The sequence below is a fragment of the Mauremys mutica genome, chromosome 13 (genome assembly GCF_020497125.1).
Source record: "Mauremys mutica isolate MM-2020 ecotype Southern chromosome 13, ASM2049712v1, whole genome shotgun sequence".
In the NCBI taxonomy this organism is placed as follows: Eukaryota; Metazoa; Chordata; order Testudines; family Geoemydidae; genus Mauremys; species Mauremys mutica.
Genome location: NC_059084.1, coordinates 43,619,768 through 43,636,959, shown reverse-complemented (window position 1 = coordinate 43,636,959; position 17,192 = coordinate 43,619,768). Strand labels below are relative to the sequence as shown.

Here is a 17,192-nt window from a genome sequence, read left to right as displayed (position 1 = left end):
ATAAATTTCAAATAAAGTTTTTATTGGAAAAGCAGTGGGGTTTATTTGACCAGCCACAGTGCTGGTCAATTATTTTTCAATGATTGTAGTTTCATGAAATCTTTGAAATGTTAATTAATACTTTTCAAAATTTTGAAAAACAGGATTTAAACAAAATCCTGTGTTTTTCCCCCGCTTTTTGTTTAGTTTTGATTTTTTAACAGTTCTAATGTAAAAAAGATGGTCAGATGCCTAAAGAAAAAGATTGGTAATTAGATTATGTGAATTGACTTTACAATAGAGTTACTCTTGGTTTGTAACTATTTGAATGAACAGGCCTAGTGGCTCCAATGAAGCTACTCCTGAGTTACTCCACTGAATGAGAGGAGAATTAGGCCTGAATTTTCACCACCTGTAATGGATTTTACAGTATTGATGGGGAAAATGAGGGCTTTTGTCAATATAGCTATCATCTTCTGGGGAGATAGTGTTCCTACATTGGCAGAAAACGCCTTCTGTTGGTGTAAACTGCATCTATACAATGGTGCTAAGGAGTGAATAAAAAATAAGGGCTTGAAAGATTGTCCCTCACGCATCACTTCATTGGTACTATTTACACAGATCTTGGAGAAGAAAATATTGGGCATGATTAATGAATGAAACCACTGTTTTATGTTTGTGCAACTCATAGTAGTCAATGGATTTCCAGCAGTGTAAAACTGGAATAAAGCTGTGCAGCATTAGAGCCTAATGTAAATAATCTGGCAATGCTGGCTGGTATTTGGCTCACTGACTCCAATAAAGAACTGATTTACCCCAAATGTGGATCTGCTCCAGTGACTTCAGTGAAGGTACAGCAATTTGAATTAGATGGGGACATGGTTTATTGACTTCAGTTAATTTACTGTGTTAACTTACAACATCTGTGGATCTGGTACCATTGACTTTTAGGGATGGAAACTGATTTACACCAGCTGGCATCTGGTCCAAAGACACACAAACAAGTTAAATGCCAAGTCTATTCCCACTGAAGCCAATAGATGTTCTGGCACTGATTTCAAGGGGAGAGAGAGTAGTCCCTTAACATAACTATTATGTATTCATATAATGGGGAGTCTGAGATACCTCAAAGACCAGCTCCCTAGGGATGCTAAAGAAGCTGTTAAATATGCCAGTTCCATCCATGATTGAATTCTTTGGTAAGCAGAGAGATGAGACCAATGCAGGTTGCACAGGTAGGCGAGAAATTTCTTTATTTTAGTAGTCATGCTGAATTCCTTTGGATTATTCTGAAGGACGAATCTAGATGAGCCTTGTCATGTTCCCTTTGTCCCTTGGACTGAAACGTTCATTGTTTTTAAGTCTGAAGCCCTGATTCTTGTATCACAGTGAAGGCTTGTCCATACAAACACATAGTTCATGGCCAGCTGTGGTGTAGATCAACCTTTCACTAGCCTGCCAAGCACTACTGCCCAGGTGGACCCAGCAGCCACACACTAAAAATTTCTTAGTACGCTTTCATCTACTCCCATTTCAAACCAGGGATGGTCAAAGTGCACTCAGGAAATTGTAGTGTTTGACACCAGGGTCCACATGGGTTGTTAGAAAAGAGCAGCTAGCACAAAATAGATTTGCACTCCAGCTTGCTGCAGACTAAGGATGTTTACATTTGAGCTAGGGGATGTGATTCCCAGCTTGCATAGATGTACCCTTGCCTGACTAGGTGCCTAAAAATACAAGTGTGTCCAGAGTGGCCCAGGCAGCTGCTCCAGCTAGCAGCCCTATGCAAAATCCCATCTGACCTCTTGGGTGCATAGCTGGAGCCACTGCCTCTGCCACCACAGACACTGCACTAGCTCAAACAAAGCTAGCAGGAATATATCTATGTGAGCTGAGAACCACACATCCCAGCTCAAATGTAGACATACCCTAAATATTCTTATAGATAAATAGGACTGGAAGGGACCTTAATAAGTCATCAAATCTAGCCCAGGAACTGAGGCAGGACCATGTTTACCTAGACCATCCCTGAGAAGTGTTTGTCTAACCTGTTCTTAAAAATCTCTAATGATGGGGATTCCACAACCCATAAAAGCCTATTTCAGAACTTAAGTACCCTTAGAGTTAGAGAATTTTCCCCTAATATCTAAACTAAATCTCCCTTGCTGAAGATTAAGCCTATAACTTTTTGTCCTACCTTCAGTGGAGAGTTGATCACCAATGATGATGATTTAGTTGATGATTTAGTTGGGGATTGGTCCTGTTTTGAGCAGAGGGTTGGAGTAGATGACCTCCTGAGATCCCTTCCAACACTGATATTCTATGATTCTCTTTGTAACAGCCCTTAACTTACATGAAGACAGTTATCAGGTCTTCCCTCAGTCTACTTTGCTCAAGACTAAACATGCCTAGTTTTTTTTAACTTTTCCTCACAGATCAGGTTTCCTGATCCTTTGATCATTTTTGTTGCTCTCCTCTGGACTCTCTCCAATTTGTCCACATCTTTCTTAAGGTGTGGTGCTCATAAATGGATACATTACTCTTATTGAGGCCTCATCTGTGCTGAACAATTACCTCCCATGTCTGAAATACAACAATCCTGTTAATACACCACAGAATGATGTTAACCTTTTTCATAACTGCATCACATTATTAAGGGACAAGGTGGGTTAGTACTGTCTTTTACTGGACCAACTTCTGTTGGTAAAAGAGACAAGGTTTTGAGCTACACAGAGCTCTTCTTCAGGTTCTGGGAAAGGTACTCAGTGTCCCAGCTAAATAAAAGATTGAACAGATAGTTTAGCTTAAATAGTTAGCTCATATTTTAAAGGACCATTCAAGGTGAAGTGGCCCATTAACATCCCTGTAGTTATAGGGCAAAAAGGGGGGTTAGTGGGTTACTGATGGTTGTAATAAGCAATAAATCCAGTGTCCTTATTCAAACCAGGATTTTTAGTGTCTAGCAAAGTTATGAATTTAACGAGTAACTCCCCTGGAGTTAATAGTAGAATTGCTGGAAAAAATTCTAGCAGAACAGTTTTCAATCCAAAAATGCTGATTTGATTAAATCAGAACCTTTTACATGGAAACATATTCATTACATCTACGTTTTCAAGAGGAAATTATAAAAATGTTTTAACTATAATATAATATTAACAATAAAGGTGAAACAATGATTTAACCTTATGAAAATTAAACAAACAAGCCTCATCTATATGCCACGAGCTAGGAATGGGCAATGGGATGGATTACTTGATGATTACCTATTCTGCTCATTGTCTCTGAAGCACCTGGCATTGGCCACTGTCAGAAGACAGGATACTGGGGTAGATGGACCTTTGCTCTGACCCAGTGTGACCATTCTTATGTTCTTATGATTTGTTCTTACTTCATCAAAACAACATGTTTTGATAAGGTTGAAATGAAATATTTTCAGATTATTTTGTTTTGCAAAAAATTCAGAGATTTAGTTTTTTTGTCCTGATTTAACATGAAATGAAATTTCAAAATTTGAAAATTTACCATGGGTTGTGCATTCTATTGTTCAACCAGATGTAGTTGATTGTATGAAACCCCACCCATCTCCGAAATACTAGAATTGCTCTATTCTGATCTCACTTACGTTACTAATGTAGCCACATTTATTTAAGTGAAATGATTATTTACATCAGCTAAAGATCTTCTCTGAGAGACATAGACCCACCACACCTTTACTCCTGTTTTACATGTAACTGAATTTAATTCAATGCATTGCATTAGCATCCAACTGTGGTATCAGTAATTTATCATAATTCCTTTCTGTTTGAGAAAGAGGCAAATCAAGCCGTAAATAATCATAGTTACACAAAGATGTGGAAGACTGTACAAATATTTTTTATATAATTATGGAGGTTGGGATTTTCATAGGACATAGGACTGAAAGGGACCTCCTGGGTCATTGAGTCTAATCCCCAGCTATGGTAGGTAGTCCTGCCATATAATCCTGTTAGTAAATGTGTCAGGCTTTAACTAGTTAGGTTGTTTGTCCACATTATTCCTACTGGGAGGCTTTCCAGAACATCACTCTTCAATGGTTAGAAACATTCTTAATTTCCAGCCTAAATGTATCTGTGGCCAGTTTATTTCCATTTGTTTTCTTGACAACACTGTCCTTTAGCTTCCATTGTTCTTCTCTCTCCCTGGTATTTACCTCCCTGACAAATTTGTTGAGGGCAATCAGGCCCCCTCTCTGCCTTGATTTAGACTAAACAAGCCAAGCTCTTTTAGTCTTCTCTTGAAAGATAGGTTCTCCATTTACCTCCTCACTCTAGGAGCCCTTCTCTGCAACTTTTCCCATTTGAATGAGTCTTTCTTGAATTTGAGTGGCCAGAATTGTACACAGTATTCCAGATGAGATTTTTCCAGTATTTTGTATGATGGCATTTATAATTGTCTATATCTAGCAGAAATATGTTACCTGATACATCTTAGAATCACGTATGTTGTTTTCAGACACGTCACATCATTGGCTCATAGTCATTCTGTGTTTTACTAATACACCACGGCCTTTTTTCTCCTCTCTCACTTTCAGCTGATGAACTCACAGTTTATATCAGAAGTCCGTGTTATGGGCTCCTCAGTCTACTACCTTTCACTTTACAATATTAAATTTCATCCCATTTCCATTACTCTGGCCCTCAATGTTATCCATTTCTTTCTGTATAGTATTCTGATCTTTCTCAGTATTAACAATGCCTCCCAACTATGTGCCATGAGGAAATTTCATGCTGAGGCTACTCATGATAATATTAAATAAGATCAATCTCAAGACTGATCCTTGAAAAAGTCCAGTAGTAACCTGATTCAAGTCCAGTGGTTCAGCTTTCATCAGAACCTGTTGTCTCCCTTTTACCCAGTTTCTTACCTACGTTAAAATTCTTGTACTAAACATAGTCTTTTTCCAATTTAACTAATATTTCCCATGTGCTACTGTCTCAGATGCCTTGATGAAATCCAGACATTTTAGATTTAACCCAGTCTCTGTGTCTAATAATCAGTTATTTATAAAGGAAAGATATCAGATTAGTCTGGCATGACTAAAATATGTAGATATAGAGGGGGGTATATGGGGATAGATAGATGCCAATTTTACATTACAGATATCAAACTTATGTGTAGCCTTTCTTTTTAATTCTTAAGACGAAATATGCTGAAGAAGAGATGAAAAATGACACCTCCATGGCCAAATTTGTCCTCTTGGGGTTCTCTAACCACGCAGATACGAATCTCATTCTCTTTGTGGTGTTTCTATGCATTTACATCATCACAGTGCTGGGAAACGTCCTCATCATCATCGTCATAAATGTCAATCCAGCCCTTCACACCCCCATGTATTTCTTCCTCAGGAACCTGTCCTTCTTGGAGGTCTGCTACACCTCGGTCACTCTGCCCAAGATGCTGGCCAACCTCCTCTCAGAAGACAAAACCATCTCCTTTGCTGGCTGTGCAGTACAGATGTATTTCTTTCTATTCTTTGCAGTTACTGAGTGCTTTCTCCTTGCATCTATGGCATATGACCGCTACAGTGCCATATGCAACCCTCTGCGCTACACGGCCATCATGGACAAGAGGGTTTGCATCCAGCTGGCTATGAGCTCATGGATATGTGGCATTCTGGTGGCCCTGGGGCACACAACGTTTGTATTCACACTTCCTTTTTGTGGATCCCATGTGATCAACCACTTCTTTTGTGAGATTCAGCCGGTGCTGAAGCTGGTGTGTAGGGACACCTACTGGAATGAGATCCAGATCATTGTGGCTGCTGCCTTCGTCCTCATGATGCCTTTCATGCTGATCCTGGTATCCTACATCTGTATCATCTCCACCATCCTGAAAATGCAGTCCGCCGAAGGCAGGCGCAGAGCCTTCTCCACCTGCTCCTCACACCTCATTGTGGTGACCTTGTTCTATGGGACGGCCCTTATCATGTATGTGCGCCCCAAGTCCAGCTTTTCTCCAGATGTGAACAAGTTACTCTCTCTGTTCTACTCAGTGGTGACTCCGATCTTGAACCCCATTATCTACAGCCTCAGGAACAAGGAGGTGAAAGATGCCTTGAGGAAAACAGGGATGAAGATGTTCCATCCACAAAAATAGACATTTTCCCCCCAACTGGATTATTCCCTGGGGAATATCTCCGCTCTCAAGAGACTCTACAATGCTAAAGAGACCAAGAGACAGCTCAGCACTAAATAGCAATTTATCACATCGAACGTAGTGTTGGTCTACTTTTTCTGAAATTTGTATTTCAATGAAATTTTTTCATTAAGATTTTGAATTTCAACAAATAAATCTGTGAATCTTGTAGAAAACAAAAATAAAAAAAATAAAAAATATAAAAAATGAAATTACATTGCTGCCTTCTCTCATTGTTTCACCAGTTCTAATTGATGTATATCTGCAGTTCATAGACACTCCCCCATACAAATTTTAATTAGAGTTGGTTGACATTTTCTGAGTTTCCCAAATATTTCTCCTCCCAAAAGTTAATGACAGAAATGGGTAGAGGAACTGGGAAATGTTTTGCAATTCTCTTTGCCCTCAGTAGATTAGTTCATATTTTTAGAACTTTCTATTAAATTTGAAAAATGCTTACCAAGGAATTTCAGATATCTCAAAAAGAATGTCAGTAATAAATCTCTCCCATTTGTCAATCTTTTCTAATTCAACAACATCTCAGTTCTAGACCAGAATATCCTTAATCATAAGATTGCACATGGGTCATCTGAAGTCTAAGAGGAAACCTCTATTGCTGGACAACTCATTTTTATCATTCTCTGGTCGTGGGACATGCAAAGTCATTAATCACAGCATCTTTCCCCCCAGGAATTCAGTGTGAGTAAAGGCTACATCCAGTGTGATTTTTTTTCTCCCTCTCACAAGACCTAACTTTTACGTACATAGAAAATAATTTGTATTCACAAAGCCTGGGTTAGGGGTCCAGGTTTTCTACACAATGAGCGGAGGTATACAGGTGCCAAATAATAGGATCCTGAAAAGCCAGGATGGTGAATGGGGAGCTGCCTCAACTAGCTAACAGGAGATGCTGAATAGAGCACTGTGTGCTAAGCCTTGCCCCTCAACAGAAGCCCGGCACCTAGGTCCAGGCTGAAGTGAAGTGCATATATTTGGTTGGGGTCTACAGCAGGGACTGTCTCCTGGAGGTAGGTTCCTGAGAGGTTTCTTACATGAAACAATGTAGGAGGAGTTGGTGCTGCAGCAGCCTCCTCATAACTTTTAGCTGGAGTTCCCCCTCTGTCTGATGAGGATAAGGTACTTGTAAAGGAGGTTTCCCACCTTATGGGTGAGTGCCTTAACCATTGAGCTGTGGGATATTCATCTGGGGGATTCCCTCCACCTTTCCTAGTGAATGAAGCTCTGCTTTACATAGATAATTAAAGAGTCATCAGAGCAGGGCAGCTAGGTCCTGGGGCTGCCACCTTCCAGGGGTGTACACCAACCATCACACTAACAGAGTCATTTTCACATGCTCTCTGGCCCATTTAATATGCAGGCTTTTATTTAAAAACTGAAACAGCTGTAACAGGAGAGATTGAGGGGAATCTCTGTTGGAACATCCCATAGCCCAGTGTTAAGGGCACTGCCCTAAGAGGCAGGAGATACATGTTCAAATCCTTTCTACTTGCTGTTGGTTGTTAGCCAGTACAGTACAGTACAGCTCTAACTGCCCAAGAAGTCCACAGACTCAGTTCAGAGGTGAAGGCACTCGGCTTCGTTAAGAATAAACCTGGCCAGGTGCTAGTTCCCCGGCTCAATAGTTACAGTAACACACATATGCTCGTTACAATGGAAAAGCTCAGTGAGCAGCAGGACTTCCCACTCCCACCTAGGCCAGACTAAGAGTTAAGGTGAGGCATCCCAACACTTATAGACTGAGACAAGCAATCTGGGATAAACAATTTAGTTGCCACATTATGTGTTTCATGACATTTCTTACATCCTATTGTACCTTTCTCCTGATGTTTCAGACAACACACCCCTATTCATCACTTCAGTCAAACCATTTGATTGTGTTCTAGGCTGGGGTGTTCTTGTGCTGGCCTGCTGGAATGTGTTTGTGTTTTAGTGATGTTAGCAATACCTGTGCCAAGTTCATGTACCGGACAGTGAACCTTCAATGAGACATCTGGTTTGTAATGGGCCTGACTTTTGCTCATAGTCTGACTCTCGCTAACTTAGCTTTATATCAGCAGGGCCTGACTTCAGGTCAGACTTAGGCCTCATGCCAGGCCCCATGTTTCAGGCTCTCTATTTCCACCACACTTGTGAGGTAGAGGAGGACTAGAACAGTGGCTGAGCCCTATGGCAATTGGGTATCCTAACGACTGCACTAAAAGTTATGAGGGACGTCCTCCTCCTTGGCTGTTTTGTGTGGAGCTAGGCAGCCAATGAGATGCCTACTGGATCGGGACCCACAGGCACGTTGGTGAAGCTATGCCTGTCTTTCCCAGTTAGTGGGTCACACTGGACCTTATGCACAACATAGTATTGATAATACACAACATTTTTATTAAAAAAATGTAGAAAGATAAACAATTAAAATGGCTGACACTAAATGCATTAAAATCTGGCCAATTGTTAGATCTCAGAATGTAACTGGGAATCATCACTGAGGGAGGGAATCATCACTGAGGGAGAATGTGTGTAGCAGGGTTCCATACTAGTCAACATTTTTTTCAATGACCTGGAAAAAACCCATAAAATCATTACTGATAATATTTGCAGATGACACAAAAAATAGGGGAGTGGAAAATAATGAAGAGGATAAGTCATTGATTCTAAGAGAGCCAAATCTCTTGGTTAACTGTGCATAAGCAAACAATTTGCTTTTCAGTCTAGCTAAATGTAAATGTATATTTCTGGAAACAAAGAATGTTGGCCATACTTACAGGATGGGGGACTCTATTCTGGGAAACAGTGACAAAGAAAAAGTTGTGGTGGTCAAAGTAGAAAATCAGCTGAACATGAGCTCCCAGGGCAACGCTGTAGCCAAAAGAGCTAATGTGAACCTGTGATGCATAAAAATGGGAATCTGGAATAGGAGTAGAGAGGTTATTTCACCACTGTATTTGCTACTGGAGTGTCTTCTGCCCACAATTCCAGAAGGTTATTAATAAATTTGAGAGGTTTCATAGAAGAGCTCTGAAAAGGATTAAAGGATTAGAAAACATGCCTTACAGTTATAGACTAAAGGAGTTCAATCTATTTAGCTTTAGAAAGAGAAGATGAAGGGATGTCTTGAGCACAGTGTATAAGTATCCACATGGGGAACAAATATTTAATAATGGGCCCTTCAATTTAGAAGAAAAAGATAGAACAGGATGGAATGTTTTAAAGTTAAATCTAGACAACTTCAGATTGAAAGTAAGGCATACATTTTTAATAGAGCAATTAATATTAGAATAATTAAGCAAGGTTTGTGAGGTATTCTTCATAACTGACTATTATAAAATCAAGATTAGGTGTTTTTTTACAAGATCTTCTCTAGGAATTATTTTGGGGACGTTCTATGGCCTGTGCTCTACAGGTCAGACTAGGCAATCACAACAGTCCCTTCTGCCCTTGGAATATATTAATCCAGACTTGGAAAGACACCCACATGCTCATTTCCAGAGCCAGACTGATAGACAACTAGGGAACTTTGAAACCAAAAACTGAGCTGCTGAGTAAGTTCACATGCCTGCAGGGTTACTCAGTGATGAGTGAGGGGTTTGTGAACACCTGTGGTAGATAAATTTGGGATGTAGGCACCTAATATGCACCTAAGTCTCTTTGTGAGTCTATCCCTTACTCTTCCTCACAAGGAGGATATGTGTGTTACGGTAATATTTTCATGGTACCATTGGCTTTCAGTAACAGACAGACTTTCAAAGGTATTCAGGTGCCTAACTCTCAGTCAAGTCACTGGCAGTTAGGCACTGAAATACCTTTAAAAACTATGGCCCTGGGTGCCTAAATCACTTTCACACATGACACTTAAGCTGGCAAATCACTTAGATTATACAGAAAATGTTACCCCCATCATGAATAGGGGGGAAGGGTAGTAACCTTTATGCAGTAGCATAAAATGCCTCCTTGGCAGCTGTACTGAATTTCCTTACCTGTAAGGTGTTAAGCAGTTCAAATAACCTAGTTGCCATCAGACCAGAAGGCCCAATGAGGAAAGAAGATACTTTCAAATCTGCTGTGGAAGGATTTGTTTTTTGTTGTTCTCTTTTGTTGTTCCCTCTCTGGACAGAGGGAGAAGCCTAGCAGGTATAATATCTTCTAAAAATATACCTGGAATAATCCAACTAAAACCACAGAAACTGTGAGTAGGGCAAGGAAATGCATTAGATTATCTTTTGTTCTGGCTTGTGAATTTTCCTATGCCACAGAGGTAGTTTTTATTCCTGTTTTTGTAACTTTGAAGCTGAGCCCAGATGGGAATCCTCTGTGCTTTAAATCTTCTTATTACCCTGTAAAGTTACTTTCCATCCTGATTTTGCAGGTGTTATTCTTTTATTTTTTTCTTTATAAATAAAGTTCTTCTTTTAAGAACCTGATTGATTTTTAGTGTCCTGAAGACAAAGGTCTGGTCTATGTTCAAATTGTTAAGACAATTAGTTCGTATATTATTCTCAAGCCTCCCCAGGAAAGGGGGTGAAGGTGTTTGGGGGGATATTTTGGGGTGATAGGGATTCCAAGTGACCCTTCCCTGAATTTGTGTGGAAATCACTTGGTGGTTGCAGCAATACCGTGCAAGGATAAAAAAAGGAATTTGTTCCTTGGGGAAGTTTTAACCTAAGCTGATAGAATATTAGTTTATTGGGTTTTTCATGCAGGTCCCCACATCTGTACCCCAGAGTTCAGAGTGGAGGGGGGAACCCTGACATCCCCTATTAATTAGGGTCAGGTAAGGGTAATCTTATTCACATTGAAAATAAAGGGGCTTCTGTCAATGAAGAAACTATTCATTGTGCTTTAGGAATCCTCCCTTTGCCCCGGTGGAGGCGTCATTTATTGAAACCATTATGAGCTCAGTCCTCTAACTGTGATGTGTCACAATCATTCTGCCCTTGTCCTTGGGTGGGAATTGTATGCACTCAATGGTATTTTGCTGAAGGCAGCCTGCATTTGGACCAAATCCTGAGGTCCTTGCTTAGTTATGAGGGGTGAAATTTGGAAGTGTCCATGGCATTTAGGAGCTTAAGTGACAGCTGGATATCTGTCCAAAGACACAGAAATTCAATGCCATAGTCTATCCTTTTGAAATCATTAGATGTTTGGCATTGATTTCAATGGGAGGAAGATTATTCGTTTAACAGTTATGTTACGGCTTCATATAATGGGTCCTCAGAGGTATAGCAAAACCATATCCCTGGGGCTTCTAAAGAAGCTGTTAAATAGTACAGTTCCATCTGTGACTGAATCCTTTGATAATCACAGAGAAGGCTACAGAGTAGGTGAGACATTTTTTGACTTGACTAGAAATATGTTAATTTCCTCCTGATTATTCTAAAAGAGCTGACTCTAGATGAGGCATGTTAAATACCTATTATTTCTTAAATGGAAATGTACTCTGTTTTAAAGTTTAAAGCCCTGATAATTATATCCCGCTGTCTCTAAAGTCACAAGTGACTCCACTGCTGTTAACAGCAGAACGGGTGGAAAATATTCCAGCAGAACAATTTGTCATTAGAAAATGCTGATTGGATTAAATCAAAACATTTTACATGGGAATATATTGCTTAGGTCTAAATATTGATAGGATGTTATCAGAAAGTTTTGGCTATTCTATTCTAGTCAAAATGATACCATTGAAAGATACTATTTGAACATTCCAAAATGATATTTTGCTACCTTTTTTAAATGAAACATTCCATGTGTTGAAAAGGTTCCAACAAACTATTTTTGGAATATTTAATTTTTTTTAAAAAACCTGTTGGTTCATCTTAATTTATAATCAAATGAAATTTTGAAATTGTACATTTCCCTTGGGATATAAATTTTGTTTTTTGAGCAAATGTAGTTAATAATATGAAAAAGGCAAATGGATTGCTCATCTCTGATCTCATTCTCCTGAGTTTACACAGACGAAACTACATTGATTTCAATGAAATGATTGTGCACACGAGAAGATGGTATAGCTGTTTAGTCACCATAGCTTTCCTTCTGTTTTTTAACAGTATAGCCTTTCTTTTTAATTCTTAAGATGAAATATGCTGAAGAAGAGATGAAACATGACATAATTTATACAAGGATAAACTGGGATATCTGTGGTTATTCAAGATTTACTTCCATGTTAGAGAGAGGAGAATCATGCTCTAAATAATTGTAATTTGGGAAAGAGATTTCAGAGACTGTCAACATATTTATTCTATAAAAAAGTCATGCTTGCATAAGGCTGATAGATGCCAGTTGTCAGCAGGCAGAATTGAAGCTGGGACCTCTGAAGCTCAGTGCATTAGTCTCTAGTACATGAGCCTCTATTGCAAGAACTAAAAGCCAAGTGGCTTTTAGCTAGGGCTGTAGAGCAAACTTATTAATTTTGCTCTCACCCTCTAAGTGATCACGGTGCCACTAGATGGGACAGACCACCATACCTAAGAGGTGTGTGGCTTAGAATTGGACTTTCAGTGGAGCCTAAGGGTGTTAGGCACCCATCTCAACTTCAGTGAGGAACAGACCTCATATGATTTTATAAATAACATAAAATAAAAACTGCACTCAATTATACTTATTCCTTTGTGATGTTCAAATTCAGGATGACAATAATCATTTACTAGCATCATCTAGACGTTTTACATAGGCACAGACACGTGTTCTGATTTTCCTTACTGTAGCACAACATTGGTGCTACTCACTTGGCTCCAGTGAAGCTACTCCTAATATATCCTAGTGTAAGTAAGCTCAGCTTAAAAAAAACACAAGTGAGGGGGCAATGATAGAGGTCTACACAATCATGAATGGTGTGCATTAAGCGAAAAGGGAAGCAATATTTACCCCTTCGCATAACACACGAACCAGGAGCCACCCAATGAAATTAATAGGCAGTGGGTTTAAAACAAACAAAAGGAAATTCTTCACACAATGGACAGTCAATCTGTGGAACTCATTGTCATGGAATGTTGTGAAGGTCAAAAGTATAACTGGGTTAAAATAAGAATTAGTTAAGTTCATGGAGGATAGGTCCATCGGTGGCTATTAATCAAAATGCTGAGGGATACAGCCCCATGCTTGGAATGTCTGAAAGCCAAATTTGGGTCTAGAATATAGGGCAGTGGTGAGCAACCTGTGGCCCGTGGGCCACACACAGCCCTTCAGGATAATCTGCTCTCAGGCTGCGAGACAATTTGTTTACATTGACCGTCCTCAGGCATGGCTGCCCGCAGCTCCCAGTGGCCATGGTTCACCATTCCCAGCCAATGGGAGCTGCAGGAAGTGGCGCGGGCCACAGGGACATGCTGGCCACTGCTTTCCACAGCTCCCATTGGCCAGGAATGGCAAACTGGGGCCACTGGGATAGCTCCGGAGGACTGCTCCAAAGTACATTATTATCTAGACTTTTTATAACTAACTTCTACAAAACGCATACGTCATAATGACCATTACTGGATCATCACTTTTCCTAACTTTGAATAAACTTCTAATATCACAGGCACCTAGAGTCAAGGCTTTCCATCTACTTATCTTCTTTCAATCTATTTACTTTTCTATCCCCTCCTCCCATTCTGATTAGCAGTAACTGTAGCAAGTTTTGACCTTCCTCTAAAAGCCTGTTTTTAAATTAATCCTTAACTATGTGGTGTTCTATTTCAGTAATTCATGGCAGCTGAATGCCCATAATATGGATGCAGTTAGCTTGATCAGATTCTGGAGTATACACACCTCTCAAATCCAAGGTAACACAAACAGAGGTGGAGGCATGAAGAAAGAGCAGACAGAGTAAATGAGATGAGGATTATGGGCAATGAAGTCAATGGACTGTTGTCGGTCCTGTGGAAAAGAAAGGAGAAGCAGGCCATCTCAGCAGCACAGTGCATAACATAGCTCCCCACATGTGTTTTCCATGTAGTTAGTTGGAATTGCCATGCAGTGAAATTATGATAAGTGAGTCTATATTCTCAGATTATCTATATCAGTCTAACTTCAATGATTGTACCACACACCAGCCAAGAATAATACAAATGGTGGTATATTAATTTTATGTTTCTTTATTTTATCATAAGGCTCCAAGAAACTAGAAGGCAGATTTTGATGTCTGTTCCATCAGTGCAAATCGATTGAAACTGATTCTGATCACACCAGTGTTTTATCCAATGATAAATTCATTGTTCTCAGTTACCCTCTTTCTGATGCTGGTATGAAAGAGATCATTTCCATTGAGGTGAGGCCCATACACCAATATAAAGATGGCGTAACTGTGAGGAGAATGAGAACCGTTGACTTTAGTAAACTTACTCAGGATTTATAGATTTGTGACAGGAGAATCAGACCAAAATTGTATTGGGCCTAAGGTATATAATATGGACAGAATGATGGATGCATGGAGAAAAAGGTGAAATAGAGATAGCTAGCTACCTAGCTAGATAGATAGATAGATTAGGCCAATTTGTCTTGATTTAAAGTATCAAACTAACATGTCATTTTTTCTTTTTAATTCTCAAGATGAAATATGCTGAGGAAGAAAATGAGAAAAAACAGCTCTGTGATTGAGTTTGTCATACTGGGATTCTCTAATCGCCCAGACATGAGTTCCATTTATTTTGTGTTATTTCTGTGCATTTACATCATCACAGTGCTGGGCAACATCCTCATCATTATCATCATCAATGTTGATCCGTCCCTTCACACCCCCATGTATTTCTTCCTCAGGAACTTGTCCTTCCTGGAGATCTGCTACACCTCAGTCACCCTGCCCAAGGTACTGTCCAACCTCCTCTCAGAGAATAAAGCTATTTCCCTTGCTGGTTGTGCAGTACAGATGTATTTCTTTCTATTCTTTGGTGTTACTGAATGCTGCCTCCTTGCATCTATGGCGTATGACCGCTACAGTGCTATATGCAAACCACTGCAATACATGACCATCATGAATAAGAGGGTTTGCATCCAGCTGACAGGTAGCTCGTGTATCTGTGGCACCCTGGTGGCTGTGGGGCACACAACCTTCCTCTTCACACTTCCTTTCTGTGGGTCCAATGTGATCAACCACTTCTTCTGTGAGATCCAGCCAGTGCTGAAGCTGGTGTGCGGGGACACCTACTGGATTGAGATCCAGATCTCTGTGGGTGCTGCCTTTGTCCTCATGATGCCTTTCATGCTGATCCTGGTATCCTACATCTGTATCATTTCCACCATCCTTAAAATTACGTCCGTCGAAGGCAGGCGCAAAGCCTTCTCCACCTGCTCCTCACACCTCATTGTGGTCACGTTGCTCTATGGGACAGCCCTTATCATGTATGTGCGCCCCAAGTCCAGCTTCTCTCCAGATGTGAACAAGTTACTCTCTCTGTTCTACTCAGTGGTGACTCCAATCTTGAACCCCATTATCTACAGCCTCAGGAACAAGGAGGTGAAAGATGCCTTGAGAAAAACAGGGATGAATTTATTTCATCCACAAAAATAGATTTTTTTTCTCAAGCTAGATTATTCCCAGGGAAATATCCCAGCTCTCAAGAGAGTCTATATTGCTAAAGAGACCAAGAGATAGTTCAGCATTACAAAGAAATTTATCTAATCAAATATAGTGCTGGTGAACTTTTTTTGAAATTTGTATTAAATGACATTTTTCCATTACAATTTTGAATTTGAACAAAATAAATGAGGATTTTATTCTATTCCCTTCTGGCCTAAAAATGTGTGAATCTTCTAGAAAAGAAAAGAAACAAAAAGAATATGAAAGTACATTGCTTCCTCTTCCCATAGTTTGATGAGTTCTAATTCAAATATTTCTGCCTTTTATATAAAAATCTCCCATATGTCAATTAGAGTTGATTGAAATTTTCTAAGTTTCCCAAATATTTCTCTTCCCGAATGTTAAAGACAAAAACATGTATTGGGTAGAATAGTTTGAAAATGTTTTGCTATTATTTTTTCACCCTCGGTAGAGGCAAGTACATTTTGTAGAACTTTTGTAATTAATTTCAAAAAAAGCTTTCAAAGGAATTTCAGATATCTCAAAAACCATGTTATTAATCATTCTCTCCAAATTTTCAATACATTCTAATTCAGAAACATTTCAGTTCTAGACTAGAATGTCATTTATAATAGTATCATACATGGGATATCTGAAGTCTAAGAGGAAATCTGCATTGCTGGTTATAGCATATTTGTTGTTCTTTCATCCTGGAACATGGAAAACCATTAACCACAGCATCTTTTTTTCACCACAAACTTACTGTTCATCAAGGGTACATCCAGTGTGAAGTATCTGTCTCTTTCTCACAACATCTAATTTTTAAGTCCATAGAAAATCATTAGAATTCACAAAGCATGGGTTAGGGGTTCAAGTTCCCTACACAATGAGCGGAGGGAGATTGGCACAAATGAATGGGATCCGCAAAAGCCAGGAGGTTGGATGGGGAGCTGACTAAACTAGCTACAGGAACTCCTCACTTAAAGTCGGCCTGGTTAACGTTGTTTTGATGTTAAGTTGCTGATCAATTAGGGAACATGCTCGTTTATAGCTGTGCAATGCTTCCTCCTAAAATCGTTTGGCAGCCACCTGTTTTGTCCACTGCTTGCAGGAAGAGCAGTCAGTTGCAGCTAGCTGGTGGGTGGCTGGAGCCAAGGTGGACCAGCAGCTCCCCGTATCAGCTCTCCACTTCCCTCAGTTCCCTGTGCAGCAGCTGTCCCTCCCCCCACTGCCATGTGCTGCTCCAGCCCTCTGCCTAGGAGCTGCTCCCAGAGACTCCTGCTTGCTGTACGGGGGGAGGGAGGAAAAGTGGAGCTAATGTCAGGGTGTCTTCCCTTCCCCCCTGCTTTTGCATCCCACTTACCTCATCTTCCATAGAGCAGGGGAGGGAGCTTCTAGGCAGTAGCTGCAGGTCTCAGGTCTCAGCAAGCTGATTTAATTAACAAGGCATTGTACAAATGCCTGGGGTCATCTACTTACAGGGGAAATGCACATTTTTTCTCTCACACACAGGGTGTGTGTCTCTGTCTGCCCTCCC

The 17,192-nt window shown here is 40.0% G+C and overlaps 1 protein-coding gene and 1 pseudogene across 1 annotated transcript; both read left to right on the top strand.

The window, feature by feature from the left end:
• The first annotated feature begins 2,558 nt into the window (after positions 1 to 2,558).
• LOC123348605 lies at positions 2,559 to 8,814 on the top strand (annotated as a pseudogene).
• Positions 8,815 to 14,710: 5,896 nt separating this feature from the next.
• Positions 14,711 to 15,945, top strand: LOC123347429 (olfactory receptor 10C1-like). Its single transcript, XM_044984847.1, has 2 exons — positions 14,711 to 15,613; positions 15,886 to 15,945. Exons 1-2 carry the CDS (start codon positions 14,711 to 14,713, stop codon positions 15,943 to 15,945), a joined length of 963 nt encoding a protein of 320 aa, XP_044840782.1.
• The last annotated feature ends 1,247 nt before the right edge of the window (positions 15,946 to 17,192 follow it).

Excerpts from the sequence above, each read along its gene's own strand:
- LOC123347429 (XM_044984847.1), top strand. The coding sequence starts at position 14,711 with ATGAGAAAAAACAGCTCTGTGATTGAGTTTGTCATACTGGGATTCTCT. Across the intron at positions 15,614-15,885 it reads TGAAAGATGCCTTGAGAAAA|CTTCTAGAAAAGAAAAGAAA; the intron begins ACAGGGATGAAT and ends AAATGTGTGAAT.